Genomic DNA, 11238 nt, shown 5'->3' with positions numbered 1-11238 from the left:
TTATCCCCCTGGAGTGAGAGGAATGAATTGCATGTACCGCATGTCCCACCCAATTCTTGGTCAGCCACTGTATATTATCACTAGTCAAATGCGTTTCCTGGAGGCAACATATGGCCGGCTGAAACCGTCCCAAGTATTGAAAGATACACTGTCGTTTCTGTGCATCTGCCATTCCCCTCACATTCCAGCTTAAAACTTTAATCACCTGTGTCATGGTAAAACATCTTGTCATATCTGGATCCCACAACCCACTCAAACCACATACACTCAGAGTTCACGCCCCTCTCCCAACTGCCTCCCCCCCTCTCCAATAATCAGGTTACTGTGAATAGGGACCTCGTTCCCCCCCCCCCCTCTTTACCCTCTAACACAAAAACAGGGCAATCCAAGAGCATCTTGCCCCCCCCCCCCCAACATACAATAATCATAAACCATTTCAACACACTCCCTCGGGTAGCGAATCCTCCCCACAGCTGAGAAATACATTACAATCTCCCAACCACCCACTCCCACCTCAGGATCTACCATGCGGTAGCATTGCATAATACACTTCCTAACTGGTGTAACAGTAAAGTGACATTAAATTGCAAACACTTATATAGGGTAAACTCAGAAAAACATATCTGCCTCCTTCAAGTGTCCAGAGCCCCACTTCTCAGTTGCCGCTCGTGGACGTCCAGCCACTGTGCCGCTTCATCTGGATCCTCAAAAAATCTGGTGGATCCCAAAGCCACCACACGCAGTTTGGCAGGAAACAGCACAGCATACGGCACTTGTAAACCTCTCAGCCTTTTCTTGACATCAATAAATCTGCTTCTCCTCTGCTGCACCTCATTAGAGTAATCCGGAAATATGGACACTTTAACCCCGTTCAGGACCATCTCATCATTGTCCCTGGACTGCCGCAGAATGGTGTCCCGGTCTTTAAAATGCAAAATCTTCGCCAGTATAGGGCGAGGAGGCCTGCCTGGCGGAAGCGGCCGCATGGGCACTCTGTGCGCCCGCTCCACCGCATACAGGGAAGATAGGCCCTTCTCATGAAGCAATTGATGCAACCATTTTTCCACAAATTCCTGTCTTTTCTGGCACTCCCACAATACACAGGTTGTTCCTTCTTGACCTGTTCTCCATCTGTTTTAGCATACAGAGCAGCAATGTCCTTCGCAGTCGTTTTGGCCGCCGTTTGCAAAGGCTGAACTACATCTTCCAATGTGGACACCCTCTTCTCCAATTCAGAGGTGAGCTCAGAGATCTTATGTAAATCATGTCTAATTATAGACACATCAGACCGCAAACTGCCAACTTGCACTGTGAGCACTTTCAGGGTGCTATTACAACTGGCCACAGCAGCCATATCTTTCAGAGTGGGCTCAGCCTCAGGGCTCCCCTTAACTTTAGCAGGGCATGCAGGAGTCAGTAGCAGCTGATCAGCCGCATCTAGGCCGTCGCCATCCAAAGAACCGTCCTCCTGGTCCGAGGAGGCAAGTATATCTGTCCCCTTGTCAGCAGCCCAATCGTCCACTGTCCGTGCGGGCATACTTGCTCAGTTTAGCCGCCGCGCTCAGGCTCACCATCTCCTGCAGCGCCATCACCTCCCCGCCATCAGCGCCATGTTGGCCCGACTCCAGTCTGTCGGCCTTCACCACTTTACTTGATTTCCACGGTATATTCAGGCTGGCAAATTACCCACAGCACCGACCGATCACCTCTTCCACCAGGTAAGGATTTTTCAGCAAAACGAAGCGTGCTACCACTCAGACAGGATACTAGCAGGAGCAGTGAGCGGTGAGTCCTACTCCATGCGCTCGCAGGCCACGCCACCCAGAATTTTTTTAATTACCGTACTTTTTTGCAATCAATTCAGTTCCATTAATAAAGTGATTCTTTAAAAGGAATATAAAATCCAAGACCTACAGCCAGGGGCCCTGTTTAGTGTTGAAATTTATCCAATGTACTCAAGGACCTAGTACTGCTTTCTTTTGAACACTTACATGTTTTTTGATCACAACATCCAGGCCTTTGTTTATTAGAAAACATTAAATTAGAGATTGCTACCTTCTTCTGAATTTCATGGTTTCCTGCCCAAGACGAACTTCACACAAGCATATTCAGTGCAAGAAATATGCTCCAGGTGTCAAAAGTATTTCCCTTCCTAAATGCTGCTGCTATGACATGGATCCACGGCATTATAATGCTGTGTGTTCCTGCCCAATCTCAACTCTAATGTATTGTACCAACATAATGCCATCTTTACAAATCATTAGAGTTGAGGTTGGGCAGGAACACGCAGCATTATAAATTATAATGCTATGGATCCATGTCATTGGAGCAGTATTCAGGATGAGAACTACATTTGATATACAGAGTTTTTTTCAAGCATTGAATATGTTTGTGTAAAGTTGACCTAAAATGGCTTTCACATAAATCGAGCAATATACTTACCAGTCTTTGCAGATATTCCTGGTCCAGATTTGCAGTGTCTTGATGACAGAGGTTCTGAACTATATTCAAGCTTCCCAGTCACCATTAAAGGGCTTGTCTGCTTTTTACTACTGAAGGTCTATCCTCAGGATAGGGCATCAATATCAGATCAGCAGGGGGGTGGGGGGGGGGGGATCAGCTGTTTGAAGAGAAGGCAGCGTCAAGAAGTGTAATTACAAGTTTGGTGTCCCCATTTACTTCTATGAGACAGCTCACGTATGTTTAAGTTAATTCTACAGAGCCGTTCCTTAGAAGTGAATGAGTATGCCATACTTGTAATTTAACATGTTCACAACTGCAATTGCTGCAGCGAACAGGTAATCAGGGCAGGGAAGGCAGTTGATCAGCAGAGGGTGCCCAATGTCAGCCACCCCCAACGATCTAATATTGATGACCCATCCTGAAAATAGGTCAATCATAAAATGTGGACAACCCCTTTAAGTCAGCATTTTTCCCCAGTTCCAGGGCTCCAAAGGCAAGCAAAGCATCTCTTGCTACTTTCATTCAAAATAATATTGCAAAATGCTAGAAGACCTGCAACCTTCAGGCTTGTTCAGCTGCCACCTCTTGGACAGAAATGGCTTCAGTTTCCTCATCCTAAAATTTGTGATGTGGCAACATGATCTTCATCTTCCACCTTTTATATGCATTACAGGATGAACATCTTGGCTTTTGAGTGCGCGTTTGAAGTGAACTCTGCAAGTTCCCTCCCTAAGCGGAATTACAATTGATGACCTATCCTCTGGATAGGTCATCAATATCAGATCGGCACATTTTTGTTCCCTGTACTGCCTGCTTTTACCTGTGCTTAAAATAGGGTTGCTAGGCATGCTCCGTCTGTGTGTTGAAGGACGGAGGACGCAGAAGCTGCGTGCAAGGTCACATTACTGACAGCCAGGTCCTCCCCAGCAGCTGATAACAGTGCAGTGCACTTCTCCCTGTCCCTGCGCTTGGCAGACGCTCCCTCACTCAGCAGACTGGGACAATGCAGAGTTGAAGCAGCGCAGACCAGGGAAGGGAGATCTGCCGTCTGCTCAGTGTATAAATGAAAGCAACATGTGGTAAGAGGACCCCTTTGTGCTGCAGGAGATTAACCCTTTAGGGGGTGCTCTGGTTACTGACACTTTTGGGGGGGCTATTGTCACTGGCTAGTAAGGGCAGGCGGGATTAGCCTCAGGGTGAGGGCAGTGGCGGCCATCTTAACTGAATAGTGAAATCACAGTTTTATGCAGACTGGTTACTAAGGGCTGAATCTTATTAAATATGGGGTAAGTCAGTCTAACAGTAACTGATTCTGGAATATCATGTTATTAGTAACTACATATATGAAAATTGAAATTAGGGTCCAAGTGTGACAGTTATCCTTTAAGAGGTTAGAGATCATAGATAAGGAGCAGTCAGCGGAGCGGCCTGAGGGAACAGAGTGAAAATTAAGAGCGTGCTACTGGAGAATGGCCGATTTCACACAAGTGCATTTGCAATCCATATATGGCCCGGATTTTATGTACTGGAATCAGCTGCTAATGAATAGAACCATTTACATGGGCGTATAATTGCCATCAGTAATTGAAATCCACAGCATGTTTCCAAATATGCACTTTACAGTCTATGGGAGTGCATAAAAAAATTAAAATAAATGCAGGGGGGGGGGGAGGAAGAAGGAATACACAAGTAAACCCTGATGTAATACAGATGTTATATTTTGAATCCGTGCGTAATCCAGAGCCTGACTATGGACAGATTTCAATACACTCGTGTGAACAAAGCCAATCTCAAAGTTGCACAGAAACAAGGCTTTAAAATGGTCAAAGACCAACTGGAAAAAAATAATTTTTAGCTCAAAATGAGTACAATGTACTAATAAAAAATAAAAATAAACTGCCCCATAAGTTGTCTATAGCCTTTAAGGAGGCACCCTCAAACTGCAGCCCTCCAGCTGTTGCAAAACTACAACTCCCAGCATGCCCGAACAGCCTACAGGTATCAGCCTACAGCAGGGCATTGTGGTAGTTGTACAACAGCTGGAGGGCCACAGTTTGAGGATGCCTGCTTTAAGGCAACATCCATCACCATGAGCATCACTGGCAACCAGTTGCACAGGAGAAAGACTGGCATTGACAAACTGCCGTGACAGTCAGAGAGGTAAAGAAGCAGATGCTGACAAAGTTTTGGTTAAAGGCGGTTAAAACTGTATGAACAGTCACAGGATGTTTATTATAAAATCTGATTATACACTAGGAAAAAAAAACAAAAACCCTAAAAACAGGCGAAAGCAAGTATTTACACAGACTATACATTACCCATGTATACTATTTAACAAGTCATTTTCTTCCACCCCCCTCCCACATCTTTTCATCATAGATTAAAAGCAGGAGTTTATGTATGCAGACCACTTTCCAATGTGAGGTAGCGGGCCCCGATGTTGCAAGAGCCGCTAAATATTAAATCGGTCTGAGAACTTTGGAGACTTGGGCACAGTCAGTGGAATGTCGCTTGTTTTGACATCGACCTGCTTGAATTTTCTAACTGGTTGAGCCTTGTGAACCTAAAAAGAAAAAAACCACCATTATTTCTTTTTAACTTTCCATATGAACATCTATATTTAAAGGGGTTCAGCACTTTGTTTAAAACTGCTGATCTATCTTCTGGATAGATCAGATTGGCGGGAGTCCGACACCCGGGACCCCCGCTGATCAGCTGCTCGAGAAGGCAGCGGTGCAGGAGCGCCGCAGCCTTCTCACTATTTACCGCAGGCCCAGTGACGTAAAGACTAGCATCAACTGGCCTGTGCGGGGCTAAGCTCCATTCAAGGGAACGGAGCTTAACCACGCCCAGGCCAGTGATACTAGTCGTGATGTCACTGGGCCTGCGGTAAACAGTGAGAAGGCCGCTGCCTTCTCGAACAGCTGGTTGGGGGGGGACCCCTTTAAACAAAATCCTGTCAGCTTTCCAAACACAGTGCCGTACATCATATAGTGGCAGTTCCTGGTATTGCAGATCAACCCAATTGACTTGAATGTGGCTGAGCTGCAACTACTAGGCCATGTGACCAATGTAAAGTGAGGTCACTGGCCGAGGAAGAGGCTGAAGAGCTCTAACAGCTGATTAGCAGGGTTCTTGGGTGTCACACTCAGATACCATATTGATGCCCTATCCTGAGGACACGTTAAATATATTTTCCTAGACAACCCCTTTAACAGCCGCTCAGGCAAGATGGCTGCCCCCATAATCATGCACAGAAAATAGAAAATATCAACACGTCAGATTGGAAGAACTACATCTAATAAAATTCTGTCCATAGCCACCACGCAGTACATACAGCTTTATCTCAGATCAGTCTTCAGTGAGCCTCGCCCTAGTGGTCACTGGAGGAGGACATCATTTACACATGTCTATGGCCACAGCGTAACAGTATAATCAAGTATCCAATTAATAGCGCTGGAAAATGGATATGCAGAGCAAGGACCCTTAAAAAGGATCATCCGAAGGCCATACAGAGCGATTACTATGTGCAGATAAGCAAATGAATATATTGTGTCTTTTGTAAATTTGAAGTGTGATTTAATATTTTTTTACGATTGGATTTTTGGTATTTAGCATCCGAATAAAGATTTTAATCTTATTAGATGACATTTCCTCATAACCTGCAGAGAAGTCTTCTAATTTACACAACCCTGCTTAAAAGAGGACCTGTCACCTCTGACATGTCTGTTTTAGCAATTCCTTTACATTCCCCATGTAATAATTCGGGAACACCGTTTCATATCACTCCATTATTACTCTATTACTGAGTAAAATAAAATACTAGACATTTGTACCTTAAGTGCAAACAGTCTGAAATAATAGGGGCCAAGTGGGTAATTGGTGCTTGTGTGTAACTCCGAGAAGCCACATACCAGTTCATGTCGTAATCTGTTGATCTCTTCTCTCTCCTGCTCCTCTTGCTGCCTGCGTTGTTCCTCTTCCATGAGACTCTTCTGAGCCTCCTTCTCTGCCAACAACTTTTCAAATTCCTGCCGTTCCTTGGCACGTTTCTCTGTAGCCAGCTCAAAACTGTCTTGAACTATGGAACCAGAAAGGCTCTCTAAGTTTGGAAAGAAGGGAAAGAATTGGTGCAACAAGGAGAAAGGTGTGCGAGTGGGGGAGGCCTGCTGTGTCAGTGTTTTTAAAGGGAGTCTTCATCAGGAACTTCATGCTGGCAGGCCACGTTTGCCTTTGCTCCCCACATCTACGTATGGTAGATGTCTGGTGCTTAAAGTATTTCCCACAGCAGAGCCTGATCGGAGACCACTCTGATCTAATTTACAGAGAGAAGGTTGCTTCCTGTGTACAGTACTCACATCACCATGTGAGAACAGGACCATTCACTACATTGTGCAGGACATAACAGGCATTATGCTTGGTTTAATATCAACATTCCTGATGATAGACTTCCTTTAACATATATTCAAACCCAAATGTGGTCGCCCAACAGTGCCCCAAGATAGGTTCAAGAGTTGAGGTGGAACTTAAGATAAGACACTTTAAGATAGACACTTTCAATAATTCTACAGTGAAAGTCTGGCATTTCGTTCAACAATACATTAGTCTAAGAGAGTCACTGTTACAATTTATGGACGTTTAAGGGATTGGCCATTTTACAGTTGTTGAAGCTAAAATGATCACTGCAGGTAAAGCGCAGGATCACATGGCACCCACTCTGCAGGGATTCTCCTCCCTTATTATAGATGGTAGCCCGCTACTATACATTGTCTATATGCTCCAGTGGGGCCAGTGGTGTTGGCCATTAACAGTCTACCTGATGTTGCCCCACCTGTCAATATACGGCTATCTTTCTTGGGAATAAATGGCTCCTGCTGGGTCACAGTGTTGGGACGTGCCTTGAAGACTGTCATTTCTTTCTGTTGCTTTTGCTCTTCTTTTATCTAGAATTATGAGAAAAATCTTAATTTAACCTCTGAAAATACATTTTCAGAAGTCAAAAGTGGATAGGCACCTGAGTATCTCACCTGTTGCTTCCACCTTTGCAGCTTATGCTCCCCACGTTTATCCATCTGCAAGTCAAAGGGTGCTTGGAGCGTCACCTCCTTCACCTTTTTCTCAGGAAGGGCAATGTGGTCAAAGTCGGGCAGAGGCTGAGCCTTGAATTTAGGAACCTTGAGCAGAACAAAAGAGAAGCAGTTTAGGACATCTGCAGACAGTGGAGCTATAAACCCCCACAGGACCTGCGCACTTACTTCTGGATTTCTGAGCTGGTCTAATTTTTTCTCTTTTACTTCCATCTGCTGCTGGTCACGTTCAGTGAATGAGAAGGGACACACTTCCACTTGTCTGTGCTCTACCACCTTTGGCTTAAAGGGCACGCCATAATGGGGCATCGGGTTGGCTTTTATGATGGGCATAGGTTCTTCCTTCAAATGCCAACACGTTTGGTTATTAACATGGACATATGGTACAAAACCTTTTTTCTGCTGTGAGACTCAGTGAGATTGCAGCTGTCCAAACACCCGCATACCTTAAAAAATTGGATTTTTTGTACTCACCGTAAAATCCTTTTCTCGTAGTAGGCATTGGGGGACACAGCACCATGGGTATATGTCCAACTACCACTAGGAGGCACTAGACACAAAAAGTGTTGGCTCCTCCCAGGTGGGCTATACCCTCTCCACAGGCACGAGGCTATTCAGTTTGTACCAAAAGCAGTAGGAGAGAGAAGAAAAGCAAGGAACCAACAACTCCCGTACCGGGAAAGATCAAGAGACCAGCCCGGAGAAGCGGAAGTAAAAACATAGGGTGGGATCTGTGTCCCCCAATGCCTACTACGAGAAAAGGATTTTACGGTGAGTACAAAAAATCCAATTTTCTCGTGCATGGCATTGGGGGACACAGCACCATGGGACGTCCCAAAGCAGTCCCTGAGGGTGGGAAAAGAAGAGACGTGCCACCGGCTGGGCATACAGGTGCAGGAGAATGTGACCATGTGACCCAACAGGAAAAAACACGGAATGGGCAAGAGGTCTCATAACAAGGAAGAAACCTCAGAAGAAGCAGGGAAGACTGCCAGCACCCCAGGACAAATGTCTGGAAGAAAATCCCAAATGCAAGAAGGTGGCAAAAGGGAACACCAAGCGCAGCCAAGGGCTGGAGAAAAAAATTAGGACAGCACTGCGTGTTGGATCGACCCAACGCCCTACATTGTCTCAGACCCATAAACCTGTGGCCATCCCCTGAAAGGCCAGGGGAGAAAAGAAACAGGGAAGCACTGGAAACCAAACGAGTGAGGGAAGCCATAGCAAGGCTCACATGTGAAGGGAGAGGGACTCCCCTCACCGCAAGGCCAGGTGAAGAAGCCAAGCGCCCCATGTAAAGGCGAAAACCCAAGGCTGCTAGAGGAAACTGCCAACCCTTGGAGAAGGAGGGGGTTGTAGGTAAAAGCCAGGAACAAAGAACGATCGCTCCTGCGTCCCCAAAAACAGGAAACGAGGCACAAGCCTCCGAAAACAAGATAGCACTGTAAAGCGCAAGACCAGAGGAAACTCTGGGCATGTGAAGTATCATGGAAAAAAGGAACCAGAGACAGGCCCAGGCAACCTTGGCAGGAACACACTGGACTGACAGACATGGGAGTAGAAGAAGAGCACTCCAAACAGCCTAAGGAGGAAGGGGTCTACAACAGGAGGAGGTCCCTCCCGAAGGAGACCATACGGTGGAATTGCAAACCGTAGCACCAAACCACTCAATACCAGGTACTTTACGTGGGAGGATGGAAAAAAAGACAAATCCCAAGAGGACCTCAAATGAACAGGGACAGGGACTCCAGAAAGGAGTACCCAGATGGGGTCACAAGGAACCAGGAGCTGAACCACCGGAAGACAACGCAAGCCAGCATATCCAGGAAAGGCGAAAAGAAACCGCCATAGGGGAAGGGACATTGGCCATGGACAACTAGCCGCACCAAAAACATTGACCAGCAAACCGTAAACATCGTCCCAGAGAGGGCAAGTACAGCAGCTCGGAGGTACCACAAAACGACAGACATCGATATGCATAAGGAATGCAGAAGTCGCCATGAAAAAACCGGGGTAGCCTACATAGAAATGTAGAAACCAGCTGCGACCGGCATACAGAAAACTTCCAGGGGGGAGAAAGTACCAGACAGGTGCAGACGACAGCAAGGTCCAAGAGGACTGCCCCTTCGCCATGTAGCACAACTAAGCAGAAAATACAAGGGAATACCGAAAACACCTGGACCCAGAAGGAACTACGGGGCCCTGTCCGATACCAGAGCAATCAGCTGAAAATTCAGACAGGTGTGTGTGGCGCTCAGAGGTCCTGTCCTTGACCCGTCAGGGAGGACGTCCAGCAATGATAAAAGCCGTGGACCCAGAAGGATACCGTGAGGCGGACATCCAGCGATGACCGAAAACCACTGCCGCGGCCGATGCTCACCAGCTACATGTCCAAACAAGGTAGAAGATCCAGTGGAGATCCTTGTACTACACCAGGAATGGCCCGCTCAGCAATAGGAAACAATGCGAGTACTCCCCTATAACATGGGGTAACGCGGAGCACAGCATACCGTAGGACCTTAAAGAGAAAGCAAGAGCAACTCTAGCACAAAGGCCAACAACCACCTGGCCATGGAGTAGGAGGTTGAATGAGGACCACCCGCCGGACCAGACAGATCAGTCATATACTGGAGCTACCAGAAGCAGCACTAGACCGATAAGGTGGGGGATGGGCTGACCCACCCCTGCCAGATATGGTAACCATGCACATGCTGAACAAGGGTGACCTGGTGCTGACAGTGCCTTGAGCGGCACAAGGAGACCAATGAGGACGACAGTAACGGAGTGGCAGACGTATGGAAGAACCAAACGGATGGAACCAACATCTGCAGCACAGATTAGAACCCGTGGGCAGAAAACACCTAGTAAGAAAGAAACTGTCTGGGCCACAGATCGCACCACAGGGCCCAGCACTTGGGGTACTACAAACACACGCCTAAAATAAAGGTAAAGTGGCTGCATGTTGCCGACCAAGGAGAGTGGAAACATAGCCACAGCATCTGGGGATGCGACAGCATTCGGAGGGTACAGGTACACAACCTGTAAAGTAGAAATATGGCTGTGAAGAGGAACTTCATTTAAGATCGAAGCAATGTGGCCGCATGGTGCACCCCAGACCCAGAGAGGTGCAACAGCAACTGCGTTAACAATGGAACCCATAGGGCCGCACGGTACCACAAAGAACAAGACAGGTGCACACTACAATCAGGTAGGTGCAATGGCAACAGAAACAGGGCCGCATAGTACACCATAGAAGCCAGACAGGTGTAACGGCTGCAGCATCAAAGACGGTTCAGGAACTCTACCTATGAAGGAAGTAAGATGGCTGTTTGGTGCACACTATGATGAGGTAGGTGCAATGGCCACGGCAACTGGAGGAGGCCTCAAAATCTCGTCCTGTAAGGGAGAGAAAATGCCACATGGTACACCATAAAGCCGGACAGGAGGAACGGCTACCACATCCGGAGATGGTGCAGGTACTCTACCTGTTAAGGGATCAAGGTGGCAGGGAACAGACAGGTGTAACTGAACCGGACAGGGGCAACTCTATGGCAATAGAAAGTGGCCTCTATATCTCGCCCGTAGGGAGAAATGTTGCCGCCTGGAAGACAATAGAGCCCGCCAGGGGTATCGACCACAGCACCGGAGATGGCGTAGGTACTCTACCTATGAAGGAAGCAAAATGGCT

At 46.9% G+C, this 11238-nt stretch overlaps 1 protein-coding gene across 2 annotated transcripts in view; it reads right to left on the bottom strand.

The window, feature by feature from the left end:
• Positions 1–4639: 4639 nt before the first annotated feature.
• The window catches only part of TPX2 (TPX2 microtubule nucleation factor), a 29937-nt gene continuing 23338 nt past the window's right edge, over positions 4640–11238 (bottom strand). Inside the window, exons 13-17 of one of the 2 annotated variants that reach the window (XM_044273128.1) lie at positions 7719–7892; positions 7491–7637; positions 7295–7406; positions 6378–6565; positions 4640–5026 (exon numbers count right to left, since the gene is read on the bottom strand). In XM_044273128.1, the coding sequence (XP_044129063.1) occupies positions 4916–5026; positions 6378–6565; positions 7295–7406; positions 7491–7637; positions 7719–7892 (732 nt within the window). In that variant the 3' untranslated portion in view covers positions 4640–4915. The remainder of the gene's footprint in view (positions 5027–6377; positions 6566–7294; positions 7407–7490; positions 7638–7718; positions 7893–11238) is intronic. The other variant, XM_044273129.1, reaches the window with a different exon arrangement.

The sequence above is a fragment of the Bufo gargarizans genome, unplaced genomic scaffold (assembly GCF_014858855.1).
Source record: "Bufo gargarizans isolate SCDJY-AF-19 unplaced genomic scaffold, ASM1485885v1 fragScaff_scaffold_41_pilon:::fragment_2:::debris, whole genome shotgun sequence".
Lineage (NCBI taxonomy): Eukaryota > Metazoa > Chordata > Amphibia > Anura > Bufonidae > Bufo > Bufo gargarizans.
The sequence above is the reverse complement of the archived record's forward strand: the minus strand, read 5'-3'. Positions and strand labels throughout refer to the sequence as shown.